General features: G+C 42.4%; 2 protein-coding genes across 4 annotated transcripts; both read right to left on the bottom strand.

Annotated features, from left to right (window-relative positions):
- Positions 1 to 1,238: 1,238 nt before the first annotated feature.
- Positions 1,239 to 12,459, bottom strand: LOC116262839 (expansin-A2-like). Of its 3 annotated transcripts, none has more exons than XM_031642356.2 (3): positions 2,403 to 2,686; positions 1,939 to 2,251; positions 1,239 to 1,858 (listed from the first exon to the last, which is right to left on the bottom strand). In XM_031642356.2, exons 1-3 carry the CDS (start codon positions 2,557 to 2,559, stop codon positions 1,555 to 1,557), a joined length of 774 nt encoding a protein of 257 aa, XP_031498216.1. In that variant the 5' UTR covers positions 2,560 to 2,686; the 3' UTR covers positions 1,239 to 1,554. The 3 variants fall into 3 exon arrangements, with proteins under 3 accessions (XP_031498216.1, XP_049935758.1, XP_031498590.1); XM_050079801.1 differs by lacking the exon at positions 2,403 to 2,686 and adding an exon at positions 12,117 to 12,459 and having other exon boundaries at positions 1,253 to 1,858; XM_031642730.1 differs by lacking the exons at positions 1,239 to 1,858; positions 1,939 to 2,251; positions 2,403 to 2,686 and adding exons at positions 11,114 to 11,614; positions 11,707 to 12,019; positions 12,117 to 12,379.
- On the bottom strand, positions 6,388 to 7,842 carry LOC116262492 (expansin-A4-like). The gene is made up of 3 exons (XM_031641926.2): positions 7,552 to 7,842; positions 7,119 to 7,431; positions 6,388 to 7,032 (listed from the first exon to the last, which is right to left on the bottom strand). The coding sequence occupies exons 1-3, from the start codon at positions 7,712 to 7,714 to the stop codon at positions 6,729 to 6,731; spliced, it is 780 nt and encodes a 259-aa protein (XP_031497786.1). The 5' UTR covers positions 7,715 to 7,842; the 3' UTR covers positions 6,388 to 6,728.
- Positions 12,460 to 14,828: the final 2,369 nt, after the last annotated feature.

Raw genomic sequence — 14,828 nt, 5'->3', positions numbered from 1 at the left:
TCGTTAGGTACCTTGGACGCATCATCTCCGAGTTTTTCCCCCCTTCTCATGATCTCGCTCTTGTACGCACAAGAGTTGGGCGGATAGATGGGCTAACTTGCAGTTTAAGGCACTCAATTACAGAGAATTTTGAATTTCAGTGAGGTTGGAATCCATTAGTCCCCATTAAATTCTGGCAACTGGCAAAAGATCATCAGTTTACTGGGAATGCATTGCTTTAACGAACAAGCACTTAGAGCATGTCCGATTTCCCACATTATCCAAATTTGTCTGGACAAATGGGCACTACCAAACATCGAAGCATTCATGCCAAGGATCCATACCATGTTCATTAATTGTTCAATAACGTGAAGCAACGACGAATTCTCATTCTTTTGCTTTGTTGTTGCTTCTAGCAAAATCCGTGAGATTAATCGCAATAAACAGAAAGGACGTCAGATACTGTTGAAGATGGATTCTTGGTTTCATCTTCTCAAACTTTGCCAAACAGTTTGGCAGCAGTAAAATGTTTCTCGTTCTTCCCAAAAGACTGAATCGGTTGATAGATGACTTTACGTTGCAGAAGAAGGAACAGGGAACAGCTAATCACTTCCACATATTACTGAACTTCAAGTCAATTGTAATTCAACTGTTTGACGAAATGGCAACATGATGAACTGCAGTGCATTCAAAAAGTATCCTTTTTGAAGACATCCTTCCCAATGAGCTGGTGTCCGGAACAGCTAATGGCAGACCAAAAGGGCTGGCCAACGACCACATTTGTAAAGAGAGAGTTATTTAACTCATCTGTTTGAGAAAGTTCACAGGTGGTCATGCGTGTCACTCTGTTCCACTAGATATTGTCCAACATGCTTCTGCTGCCGGAGTTCTGCCTGGTGGCCATTTGTCTAGATCCCGTTATGTTTTTCCTTTTCTGATAACAGGCGACAAGATTGACTGTTCAATTAATTGGTATACTAACTGAGAGGTAAGCTCCCAACAAGCTCCATTATCATTCTTTATCAGGATTACAATCATATGAGAGCACAGAGTACAGGACAAACTAGGGACTCGATCCAAACTTTCCGATTGGACAACCTTGACGTCATAAGATCGTGCTGGGTAACAAGATCATATTTCATATTAGCAACCACAATACAAAAAGGAAAAGTGAATGTTCAATTATTGGTGGTCCATCCCAGTAAAATGCCAAAAGGCCCAAAACATAATAACTTTTCATAAATGTCATCATCTGAATATCTTTTATATATTATTCGGGTGATACAACTTCTTAACATGTAGAGAGAGGAACAAATAACTACTCCACATGCAATTGCATAATCTGCCAAAACACTGTTGTTTCTATAAGCACAGACAGACGGTGTATACTATGCACCACATACGCAAAAAAAAAAAAAAAAAAAAATCACATGTATATATAGTATATAAAGAGCTCATATTATGGCCTTGCGGGCGCTAGAAAGCAACCACAGCAGTCAGCATGCATGGCCCTTCCTATATTCCAAATCTCAAAACAAAAAAGAAATATAAGAAGTACGTCCTCCATCTTCCTCTCTAGAACTGACCACCCTCAAAGGTCTGGCCGAACTGCCAATTGGCAGGCACCACATTGTAGCTGGTGACCGTCCGGCCGTCGCTGGAGGTGACCCGGAAGGAGAGGGACTGGCCGTTTAGATAGGAGTTGCTCTGCCAGTTCTGGCCCCAGTTCCTGGACATGGGCTGCCACCCTGTTCTCGACCCCTTTATGGACACAGCGTGGACGTCCCCTGCACCAGCGACGTTGGTGATGAGGACCAAGTTGAAGTAAGAATGGCCATTGATGGTGAACCTTATTCCTCCTTTCTTCACGCAGGGTACCCTGTTAATCAGAACAATACCATTAAGAAAACTTGTTCCTCTTTCAGCAAAATGTTAGTGTACTGGCAGGCAAGGACTGACCTTCTGAAAGCCACGGGGACAATTCCGGCCCTGTACTCAGCAATCTGCAGGAAAGCAGGCTCAGCCAAGTCGAAATGTTGCAGCGGAGGGTTGCACCACCCTCCGTTGTTGTTGGGCAAGGCGTAGTTGGGGGGGCAGAAGTTGGTGGCAGTGATTGTGATGCTGCCCGGCCGGCACCACTTGGGGTCGTCATTGCACCTCATCTCATAGCAAGACCCGCAGCTGAGGCCATCGTTAAAGAGAGCAGTGCTGAGTGCAGCAGTGAGTGTGCCATACCCCTGGCTGTACAAGTTGCCATAGCCACAAGCTCCCCCTGTTCCAAAATTTCACAGCAAATACTGAATTAATGAGAACACGTCTGCATCCAGATAATTATGGTCCAACAAACTAATGACAAAGGCTTCGCCTCTTTCTAGTTAAAGAAGGCCTGACCAATGCCGATATCCAGCGAGTTTTAGACCTACCCATAGTCCCAGAGGCATCGCCACCTCCATAAAAAGTGGCGTGCCCACTCTGCCATCCAAAGTCACCATAAGAGACAGTAGGAGAAAAGGCAAACGAGACAATCAAGAGGAAGAGGGAAACTAGGGTAGCTGAGAAGGGGTTAATTAGAGGAGCCATTGCAACCCTGTTCTTATGAAATGGCAGAGCAGGAAGCTAAAACCTTAGCAAAGAGAAGAGCTGAAAAATCGGCTTGATGCAAGGCAAAGGGGAAGTGCCTTCTATTTATATTTCACAAAAGCTTGGTAGTTGAAGTGGAGATCAGTTTTGATCGATATTTGTGTACACAAGAGACAGGCGAGGGGCCACTCTGATTCTTGCCTGCCATGCCCTCTGCGGCCTACTGTGATGAGCATGCAAATGAAGCGCATTCGGAAATTAGGTGCAGAGGATCACAAGCTAACCTCTTGGGACCCACTCCACATGCATTGCTCATACACGAACACATGCATATGCCTTCTTGTGTGCGATCCACACGAACACATGCTTATGCCTTCTTGTGTGCTACCTGGTAGACCTGCATTGCTCATGCTGTACATATAAGCTGGTCACGTCTTCATGTCCAAATCTATAGGATTCTGGAAACAATGTTTATGGTTTTTGGATGTATAAATATGATCGATGTAAGAGTTTTAGACTCTGTAACGTTAAATTCGTTAACTCATAAAAGTTTAATTTCAGCAATAGGAACCACAACTAATTTTCCCCTTCCTTTATGCGAATAGATTTGTAGAAAGAAAAGCCCAAAGGATCCGAAGGCGGCCTCTGAGGACAAATATATTTTTAGAAAGACTTTTTGTGGCCCATGACCACATTTCTTCAACGAGACCATCTTTCAAAACAGCAGCCACAATAAATTGAGCTGTCGATTCACATGAGATGGCCGATAGTCACAAGCAATTTTTCTTCTCATGCCATATTCAGTGCCCACATGTCATGTTTCTTAGAGCGAAATGAAGACGCCCACGATGAACATGCATTATCCAGAACGTGATGCCGTCCATCTCTCAAGAGGCCGCAAAATGGCACCATGGGGAGTGATCCACATATTCAACAGTAGTACGTGATCTAATGCTGGACAGCAAGTTGGTGAGTATGAAATCGAAGCTCCTTTGAACAGCCTGAATTTCGGAACCATGCCCGTCTTGAATCTTTTGAACTGTAAAAATTGTTGGCGGACTGTCATTGACCGTGTTCGCTCGTTCGATAGCCAAAGAAGCAACCATAAATGGCGCCCCTGTCTGTCACATGGGTTCAACTTGTCGTGTGGAAGATGCTTTCTTTTCGGTCATACAAAGAACAGGAGTTAGAGACTTAGAGTGTTAAGCAGACGATGTAATCTCTACTGTAGAGAGAGGCACAATAGAAACGTGAAGTCACTTTTTACAGAATGTTCAATTTTTTTTTTTGTTTACTGCACCTTCTCTTTCTCTCTTTATCCCTCCCTCTCTTCCAAGGTTACTTTATCTAAGTAGGCAGTATACATGACCATGAAAATCTCTCTCTCTCTCTCTCTCTAATTTCTATAATTATGTGATCGTAATAATTTGACTTAGTTTGTTCTTCGCAATTTGTTCCGCTTCTTCCGCGTGCATTTGCTGCACGTGTTTCTCTTGTTAAATGATGCACGGCCTGCAGAAAGCCGGATTGAAATTCGATGTAAAAGAGAAAGATACCAAGAAAACAAGAAAAAGCAAAGCGAGTATAATCATCAGATCAGAGCACGTTTTGTGCCGATCCTTCAGGTTGCGTGATTCCCCTTCTTCCAAAGCTGCTATAGGAGTACAAAATTTTTTGGGACGTTTGAACTTAATTTCTCATTTGTTCGATCCAAATAGGATCCGTTTTGCACCTTTATACCTCATGTGGCATGAACACGTACCAGAGCCACTTATAGAATAGTGTGGGCAATTGGCCACATATAGCCAAATGAATTGGTCTATTATATATTGGTGCTTGTACTTAATGAGGTTAAATTTTTTTTGAAGATTTAAGTTTAGGTTACCATGTATTAGTGTCCCTCACCAAAAAGTTTTGGCCTTTGCTACTGGCAGAGAAATTCATGGTTAGCCGTAGTTGGCACTTCTGCAGCTGAAACTTGGACACGAAAACTAGGTGCGCGCAAGTCCCTTCCAATCCGGCGCCTGATTCCGGCGATCTAGCGATGTGGCTGGACGGCAGCGGATGATAAGCTAATGTGGGCAGTGCTCTACTGCCCTCTTCAAAGTAAGGGAGACCGGTCATAGCTCCGGAAGTAGACGCCGCGATTTGGTTCAAAAGATATAATAAATAGAGCGGACGGTGATGATGCGAAGATATAATATACTCAACAACCAATGATTTGACGTGTCATCTGCCCGATCGGTGTATACCGCTTGAATGGGCCGTCTTTCATTTACTGGTCTGCGGCGTGTCCGGTTCATTGTCATCCAGCAATAAATTATCAACAAAGGATTAAATGAATGAAGGAAGAAGACGGTGACAACACGTAAGCCGATTCCAGGATCAATGATATCGCCGGAATGGATCTCCGAGACTTTTCGAGGCCCCTTGATCATCACCGTTTTTGGAGCTACGCCAATGTTGATGCTATTAAAATGCCATGTCATTAATTGTGATTGGCAATTCCCAGGATTTCCGTCAGTTGCAGCGGGATTGAATCGAAGCTTTGAAGAAAGAAACAGAGATGGAAGAAACAGAGATGGAGGGAGGAAATTGTATGGAACTTAAGATTTCTGATCTTGTGAAGACTCTTTGATTTACATTGAGGCGTTTCTTTAACAATATTTTCCTGTGTTTTTCTGAAGAAAAGAGATTTTTTTTTTTTGGTCTTTTTTGTCGGTTATGTTGTCTTACTGCTTTGTGTTACTACTATTCTCTTTCTTGGGTTTTACTTTATGTGGGTGTGAAAGTTTTCTATACTGCGCTTGCGGCCAGTTTTTTTTTGGTTAATAATGCCAGGAAGACTATTCTTTTGTTATTTGTCATACAATTTCTTGCTTTCTTCATATATGACATCTTGCTTGGTGTTTTGTTTCAAAGTACTATTTGTGCCGATGAAACGGGAATGCATTAACTAAATTGTGCGCCAATTTGTCACCGGGAACAAGAAAGCCAAGCAAAATGAAAAACATGCAAAGAGAAAGAAGATAAAATCAAAGTACTATTTGTGGTTGCACTAAGTAAATGTGGTAAGTGGACTCTCTGTAATGGTGCACACAGCATGGACTAATTTTTCCATTGTTAATCTCAACAAATGGTTACAATCAAATAGCATGATTCATCAGCAGGAGATACAACTGCTTAAGACAACTGTTCGACAACTTTTCTTTTCAAAATATGGTGAAAAATGATCAGTACCTAAGTAAAAAGCGTTAAGTTGCAAAGTATGTTGCAGTGAAGACACTTTTCAGGTCCCTATTTCGTCACATGGTATTATCCTTGTATGACATTATGACACTTGAAGCAGAAGAGCGATAAATTGAGTCCAAGGGCCACATGTAGGGGAGAGGGAGAGAGAAATGAGCAGGAAGTTATTTTATCTGTACATTTAAAATATATTTTGGCAAGTCACGGGGAGCTTTCCTCTGGTTACTGTCTCTCACCCAGGTTTTACTTCTGCAGCAGAGATTCATTGATATAGTCTGGTTGTGGACGAGACTCCTTGTCAAAAGAGAAGAGAAATTGAAAACAGTTCAGTTTTGGGGGGAGTTAAATTCTTTTATTGATCTTCTGTTTGACAGGAAAAGGTAATCAATCGATCAACAGATAATGCTACTATATTTGCTGAGAAGGAAACAAGGAGGACCATTTTAACATGTCATTGAACTTCAATGCACCAACATTTGTTTTCTTGCTGCACCGCCCCGTATCATGCCGGGTTATGTTAGAAACAAATCATGGCCGATGATAACAAAAAGAACAAACGAGGCTGGTGGACCACCTTAGTGCAATGCCAAGAAAGAACAGCTTTTAATAAACGTCAATGTCTTCACCATATCTCATAATGCACGAGTTTACATGTAACTAATACAAGTGTCTCATGACACAGACCAATTAATCGCTCCAGTACTTATACAAACTCCTAACTGCCATTTGCGCCTTCTTCATCAAGGGGCAATTTTTACTACCATCCAAGAAACTATGTATATTTTTTACAGAGCTTTATACCGTGGCCTTGCGGGTGCGAGGAAGCAACCTCAGCGTACATGGCCCCTAATTCCATGATCCTTCTTCTTCCCTTGTTCCAGATAATAAAAAGAACAAGTAAATGTTTATCTTTTCTCTCTCTAGAACTGACCGCCCTCAAACGTCTGACCAAATTGCCAATTAGCAGGCGCGACATTGTAGCTGGTGACAGTCTTGCCGTCGCTAGTGGTGACCTGAAAGGATAGGGACTGGCCGTTGAGGTACGAGTTGCTCTGCCAGTTCTGGCCCCAATTCCTAGACATGGGCTGCCACCCTGTTCTAGACCCTTTTATGGACACAGCGTGGATGTCCCCTGCTCCAGCAACGTTGGTGATGAGCACCAGGTTGAAGTAGGAGTGGCCATTGATGGTGAACCTTATTCCTCCTTTCTTCACGCATGGAACCCTGTCAAATAGAACACCACCATTAAGAAAACTTGTTCTTCTTTCAAAGAAATCTGGTCCGTTAACAGAGGAACACTGCCTTCTTACCTTCTGAATGCTACTGGCACGATTCCGGCCCTGTACTCGGCGATCTGCAGGAAAGCAGGCTCAGCCATGTCGAAGTGTTGCAGGGGAGGGTTGCACCATCCTCCATTGTTGTTAGGCAAGGCGAAGTTGGGTGGACAGAAGTTGGTGGCAGTGACAGTAATAGTGCCTGGCCTGCACCACTTGGGATCGTCGTCACACCTCATCTCGTAGCAGGACCCACAGCTGAGGCCATCATTGAACAGAGCAGTGCTTAGTGCAGCAGTAAGTGTGCCATAGCCCTGGCTGTACAAGTTGCCATAGCCACAAGCTCCTCCTGTTCAGCAGATTAACACCAAACGATGAATATCTAATACCATTGAACAGACGAAACGAAACAATCCTACACCTATGGATAACAATTTCAACTTCTTTTTGCTGGGGGGGGGGGGCATACCCATGGTGCCAGATGCATCACCACCTCCGTAGAAGGTGGCATGGCCACTCTGCCATCCAGCGTCGCCATAAGAGCCGGTTGGAGAAAAAGCAACCACAGCGATCAGGAAGAAGAAAATGGAAGTTGCATGTCCAGCGGCAGGAAACTTAAAGGCAGCAGCCATTGCAACTTTCTACTCAAGCAATTGCAGAAAAAGGTGCACAGTACTGAAAGGAAAACGTGAGGAGAAGATGGATGAGTTTGGTTGTGCCTGGAAAGGGGAAGAGTCCTCTATTTATGGTGCACAGAGAGAGAGTCGCTGACGGGAAGCACTTGGAGTTTTGTGTGAGGAAGAGTCAATCAGGAGAGCTATCTATCCATGCCTTGCCGACCGGCTGCATGCAGTCGGTACCCGCAGAAGAGCTGCACATGCGGACATTCGGCGCACAGCCAGCCATGTCTGCTCGTGGGACCCTCTGCACATGCATCCCTTTTACCAAAAGGGAAGAAGAAGAAGAAGAAGAACTCATAGTCCATAGTGATGAATGCCCACGTCGCAAAATTGGCAAAAAGTCATGTATGATGCTCCGAATAAACCATCCATTAAAGAAGCGTAGTTGTGATGTCTGCACACGACATGGATGGTTGGGTGCATGTTTTCCTTTTCTTGTTTTGTTCTCAACTTATCATGTTCCACGGCGAAGAAATTAATATGATCTAATCCACAAGTTATCTACTAAAAACACGATGGGGGATGAAAGCTATTGAAAGCAGTGTGATCCACAAAAAGGAAGATGAACCACCAAACTCCAATTATGATCCTAAGGCTCCCGAGTTAGGGCCTACAGATCCTGGAGAGAAAAGCTGGTTCGCCGATTTCATCAGCCTTTCTCCTTTTTCGTTTTTTAAGTTTAATAACCGTAAATGGTGCCTCCGATTGAGGTTCACCATGGTAAAACATGTCGTCGGCATGACGATCTCTTTTGGTCACATACGTAAACAACGGAACTGCAAACCAGACAAGGAACGACTTGTTTAGGAGGAATTTCAATCTCTCTCATTACAGAAGCACAGAACATGATCATTTTTATAAGAGAAACGCTGCATTTCTATGAGAGTGTGGGTATTTAAATTTTAAACTACTTGTTTGAGTACTCTAATTAATTTGCGGGTACACCGCTGATGATCGGAGGGGAAACAAAATGCGACTTCTCTTTACGAGATCGCGTTTTGCCTGCAGAAGAGTAAAGCGGACGAGAAAAATCTCTGGCAGTCCAGTACTGTTTCTGGATCATGTTTTCTCGGAATATATGTTCAAAGAACAAAAATGCTTTTCTCGTTAAACATCCTTATCCTTTTGAGAGCGTAAATGGTTCCAATTGCAACTATCTCTTTTTCTTCTACCAGTAAAATCAGATTCGTTAATTATGCGCAAGCTAAAAATGCGTAACTCCAAAGACCACATTCTTGATTTGTCTCCAAACTTTGACTCAAAGAAGCTAGAAATGGAGTTGTTCGTTATCTAAACGGGTTCGAAATAACAGCTCTACCTCTAGACGGAACAGATGAAATGCAATTCTTTTCACCAGGGTACGTTCTTAATTAACCAGATCGACTTCGTTTAGACTTGATTTCCATGTACTTACCTTCATTGCTCCAACAGATCTTACGTATCAACTAAGGTTGGTCTTAGTTAGGGATGTCCATGATTTGAATTGGATATCCGATCCAATCGTTTTGAAAAAATCGGATGTGGAAAACATTTACTATCTGCTTAAGAAATCGGATCACATTAGGATTTAGATTTACAAATGCCATTGGATCAAATTCGAATTTAGATATATATACATGTCTGATCAGATTCTAACTTATATTGGATTTAGTTTTAAATAAATATTCTATATCCAATGCTTTTACAGTTTGAAAAACAGATGGATTCAGATTCAGATATAAATGTAAAAATCAGATTCGAATTGTAATTTAGATAGACTTTTCTCATTTGCACTCATATCTGAATTTGAATCCAGGCATATGAATAACAAAAATGATTAAAAGAATATGCAATTCAAATCCAATCCATTGACATGAACACACGAGCAGCCAAAATATAGTGAAAGAAGAAAAGCTCAATGCAAAGTCGAGGCTCGAGGGTGCATCAAGGTGGACCTAGCCGAGCTGGTTATACGGCCACTTTTATGAAATGACGAAAATTCCCTCATAAAGTGAAAAAAGCAAAAGATTTTGAAAACGATTAAAAAAGAAATTATAAAAAACTAAAATGACTAAAAGGTACACATCATTATAAAAAATTTTCAAAATACCCCAATCCTGTCTCTTTGTATATTTTCTGTTGCGTGTACAGAGCTGTGCACGCAACTCGATATCCAACCACATGGGCTCAGTGCGGCATTCGGTGTACCCTCGAGCATTTCAATCCCTCATCAAAGCCAAGCGGGTTTTGTGTTTCTGTCCCGAACAGATAGGGAAGTGTTTGCGTGACCAAAAAAAGACTACCGTCAAATCCGTTCTGGTTCTTAGTGAAACGGAATTGCCAAACTAAAAGTCCATTTGATTCAGTGAATTCAAAGGTGAAAGGTCCTACTATGGAGCATAGATTCCTAATCTCTACCTTATCTCGTTTGTCTGGACATGACAAGCTCTTATACTGCGTGTCTAGAAGGGAGAAACAGACGTAGTCTTCTCATGGTTTAGACAAATGTGTGCGCCTAATCGATCTCATGCATATGAAGCGAGAAAGAAACGCTTGCATAGCAACAAACAGTTTTGCTGTTGGTATTCAGGTTCGCTTAGTTAGGAACAACACACAAAACTCTCATCTCGCACTCGCAAAAGGGAGATAGAAGCAACAATGAAGAAGACAAAGATTTACGTGGTTCGAAGCAATAATCTCATACGTCCACGGTCGCACAGATCTTTCACTATTCACGCTCATGATAAGAATCTTTACTTTTAATGGTAAGTTTTTCGATGTTGTACCCTTGCTAGTTGGTACCGATGAAACATGGAATAATTCAATCAAGCTAAAAGAACAAAAAAACAACACAATCAAAATGTCCAGAACAATATTTTTTCTCTTCTTATAGGGATAATTACGATTCAGTTTCATAAGTTAGATGGGTTGGAACTCTACACGTGATGGAGACCAACGTCTTCTAAGAAACAATTTAAGTTAGTTAGCAATTAATATTTGTTTTACGGGAGCATGTGAGAATATTGAAATTTGAACCGGTTCATTTGAACTTCCTTGTCAAATGAGTTCATGATAAATGTCAAATATAAGATCCGGATCTGAGTTGCAAACGGCAACATTTAGAAGAACCTGGATTTTTGATTAGCTTCTCAAGTGAAGTCGACATGATTGAATAGCTTGGGGGTCGCAAAATGCCAAAAACTAATCTCTTTCTTTCATTCAACTTACGTGAACACACACTTTTTAGCAGAGGGATCATTATATAAAATTGAGATGAGTTAAACAACTTCATTAATCACACCACCTTTCACATACTATCTGCCCCACTGTGCTCTTTAAATGCAAAAAACTGCTACGAAGTACCGACCAAAATCATATTGACAATATATGCATATGTATAAACTGTAATATATCTACTACAACCCCAAATTATAGCCCTGCGGGTGCTATTAAGCGACCTCAGCAGAATCGGCTGATCCTACCAACCTTTCCTTTCTTCAAAAGCCAAAAAGAAAAACAAAAAAGAAGGAAATCCAAAACCAGCTTTTCCCTGTTTCATAACGTAATCACTAGAACTGACCACCCTCGAAGGTCTGGCCGAATTGCCAATTAGCAGGCGCGACATTGTAGCTGGTGACGGTCTTGCCGTCGCTGGTGGTGACCTGGAAGGAGAGGGACTGGCCGTTGAGGTAGGAGTTGCTCTGCCAGTTCTGGCCCCAATTCCTGGACATGGGCTGCCACCCTGTTCTCGACCCCTTTATGGACACGGCATGGACGTCCCCTGCACCACCGACGTTGGTGATGAGCACCAGGTTGAAGTAGGAGTGGCCATTGATGGTGAACCTTATTCCTCCTTTCTTCACGCACGGAACCCTGTTAATCAGAACAACGCCATTAAGACAACTTGTTCTTCTTCCACACAAAATCTGGTCTGTTAACAAACAGAAGAGTTACCGCCTTCTCACCTTCTGAATGCTACTGGCACAATTCCGGCCCTGTACTCGGCGATCTGCAGGAAAGCAGGCTCTGCCAAGTCGAAGTGCTGCAGAGGAGGGTTGCACCACCCGCCGTTGTCATTAGCCAAGGCGAAGTTGGGGGGGCAGAAGTTGGTGGCGGTGACAATGATGCTGCCCGGCCGGCACCACCTGGGGTCGTCGTTGCACCTCATCTCGTAGCATGACCCGCAGCTGAGGCCATCGTTGAAGAGCGCAGTGCTGAGTGCAGCAGTCAGTGTGCCGTAGCCCTGGCTGTACAAGTTGCCGTAGCCGCAAGCTCCCCCTGTTTCACATTGCCCCATCTAAACTAATAAGCCACCAGTCCCAAGCAAATTTTGAACTCTTCAATTTACAGCTTGAATGCAGAAATGCAGACTTACCCATGGTCCCTGATGCATCACCACCACCATAGAAGGTGGCATGACCACCTTGCCATCCATAGTCACCGTTGGAGCCGGTAGGGGAAAAGGTAAGCAACGATATCACGAGCAAGAAGCAGGTTGTTGCAGTAGAAGAGAAGTTAAGGGCAGCCATTAATGCAAACCCTTCAAATTCTGGAGGAAATGCAGATCAGAGAGCTAAGAAAACCTGGAGAGATGAGAGGAGCTGGTTAGCCGGGTTTGCTTGTGCTTAGCCAAAGGGGAGGGGTTCATCTATTTATACTGCATGACCAAGATGGTAGTTGAATAGAAAAAGAGTTTGAATGCCTCCTCATCAAAGAGACAGGCAAGAGAACTCTCCAATCTTTGCCGTCCTAGTTAATGCTGTTAAGATTACGACGAAAGGGCACATGGAAATGCTTAGTACCCAGGCAGCCACCACACAGGACCCACTGCCCATGTGAGCATTTTATCTGGAAAATAAAAACAAAAAATTTGTTTAAATTTCTTATTAAATAAATAAATAATATCCCATAATGGGTTGATGCCCACTTGACAAGCATCAATGATACTCCAAGAATGGAACATATCCGTAAAGTTTGTGACTATGATTGACATATGCATGGACAGTTAATGGCAGTTTTCTTTCTCGTTCGGGCCACCACATATCAAGTTTTTAGACCAAAAACATCACTACTCCGTATGTAGCCCAAATGTACAAGTGGACCTTGCATTTGTGACGAACTTATTGATACTAATCAACATCTTAATCCATTTTTATCAATATGAAAACGAGTCCCCAAACTCCCGTTGCATTCAACGTGCACAAATTGGGTCATGTTCACTCATTTCAAAAGAAATCGAAGATGGTTCATATCAGATGTCATAATTGACCTCTTTTTTCTCTGTTTGCTTAGCAGTTCCACAAAATGGTATCCCTTATTATGTATGCTTCATAGAGCGAAAGAAACTTGCCGTCAGGGTAAAGCTCTTTCTTTTTGGGTGATAGAAAGAATGAAAAGTTTGAAATACTGAGTTCCTTGTTTGTTTGGAGATGCTCATAAAGAACAGAAGAAAATGAAATTAATGAACCGGTATTAATTGTTTTCTTTTTTGATGGGAAAAAGAAGAAGAAGAAGAAGAAAAAGAATCCCAGATAAGTAAAGGGAGAGGGAGAAGGTGGGGGGCGTTGGGAAGACGGGCGACCCATTTAAGTCTTGCATTAGAGGAGGTCACAAGACGGTTGCTGACGTGGACGGTGATGTGTTGACGTGTCGGAATATGGTTGGCATAGATCGCGTCTGAAAGAAACATGGAAAGCGATGGACTGTTCTGAATCGCCGTTGATCTGCAAGATGAACGACGTCCAGAAACAGTGAAAAGCAGCAGGTCCCACTTGAGTGGTCCCCACCAGAGCTTCTAGATGGGCGGTCTCTTTCGAATTAGATGAGCCGATCAACGGCCGGGAGAGTTTGACCGGGCGTTAAAGATTGTTGAGTAGCATGAACAAATTTACTCTCCGCGTTGCCCTGCCGACCGCCGTCCTCTATGGGTCACATGAAAGGGCGTTTGACCCTGCTGACGTGTCCATTAACCTTGCTGCCAAGAAATTGACGTGGCAAGCTGACGTGGCAACTGTGCAAGCCATCCGTGCTTTTTTTTTTTCCCTCCGTATTGACAAAGAAAAATAAAAAAACTCCATTTTTTATAAAATTCATTTGAGGAGTTCATTTTTATCGTTTCATTATTTAAAATAGCTTTCCCACATAAATAAAGAAAATTAGATATGCACGATCTTATGGTGCAATCATTATTTCGTCGTCTTGCTTTTCTTTTTTTCCTCCTTTTCTAAGGTTTGGTGCTGGTGAACCGACGGTGTGAACAATGATTGAGTATATACATATATATATATATATATATATAAGGGTTTGGTTTCTTTTGTATATTGGTTGGGAGTATCGTGACGCTAATAAATTTGACGAAGCCCTACCATGTGAATTGGTACATCATGCACATGGTTCTCTCATGCTTTGAGGTCCATAATTCATGCAATATCTCTGAACCGATGTTCCTCTCCTTTCATCTCATCTCTCTCACCCATCACCCGGCCACATGCATACGCCGCGACAACCACCATAGATGCTTGTCCCATATCTCAATCTTGGGAAATGTGACATGTTCCATAGCTTTGACATTTTGAAGATGACGTGAGATGATGTCTGTATCTAATGATCAGCCATCTTGCCGATAGTTTTATGATTTTGTTGTTATGTGTTCATGTTAAATGTCTCAGACTGTCGGTAAATTCCTTCCCATATTGTGAGAATATCGCCCGAGAACATCCAAAATATGGCTTCAATTTTATAATATTTGTGTCATTCTGTGTGTGTGTGTGTGTGTTTGCTTATGTGTGCATTATTTAACTCGCTCCACATTAAGACTTCCAAATCTCTCGTAAAATGGAGAAACTTGTCTCTTAGTCAATTTGTGAAGTTGTGAATCCTAATCCTTTTCTATCTTCGTTTGCAACGCTTTCCTAATGTTGCATGGTAAATGGATGAGGAATCCTCTTATACCCTTAACCTTGCATGTGATAGAAAGTTAAAGAAGAGCGATTGTATGAAGAACACTTCTCCAAGCTATGTGATAAACTCTACTTTGAATGAATGAGAGAGAGAGAGAGAAGGAAAGAGGATTTGTGATTCATGGGGA

This window comes from Nymphaea colorata, chromosome 10, assembly GCF_008831285.2.
Source record: "Nymphaea colorata isolate Beijing-Zhang1983 chromosome 10, ASM883128v2, whole genome shotgun sequence".
Classification (NCBI taxonomy): Eukaryota; Viridiplantae; Streptophyta; class Magnoliopsida; order Nymphaeales; family Nymphaeaceae; genus Nymphaea; species Nymphaea colorata.
Note: the sequence above shows the minus strand (reverse complement) of the source record. Positions and strands in the feature narration are given on the sequence as shown.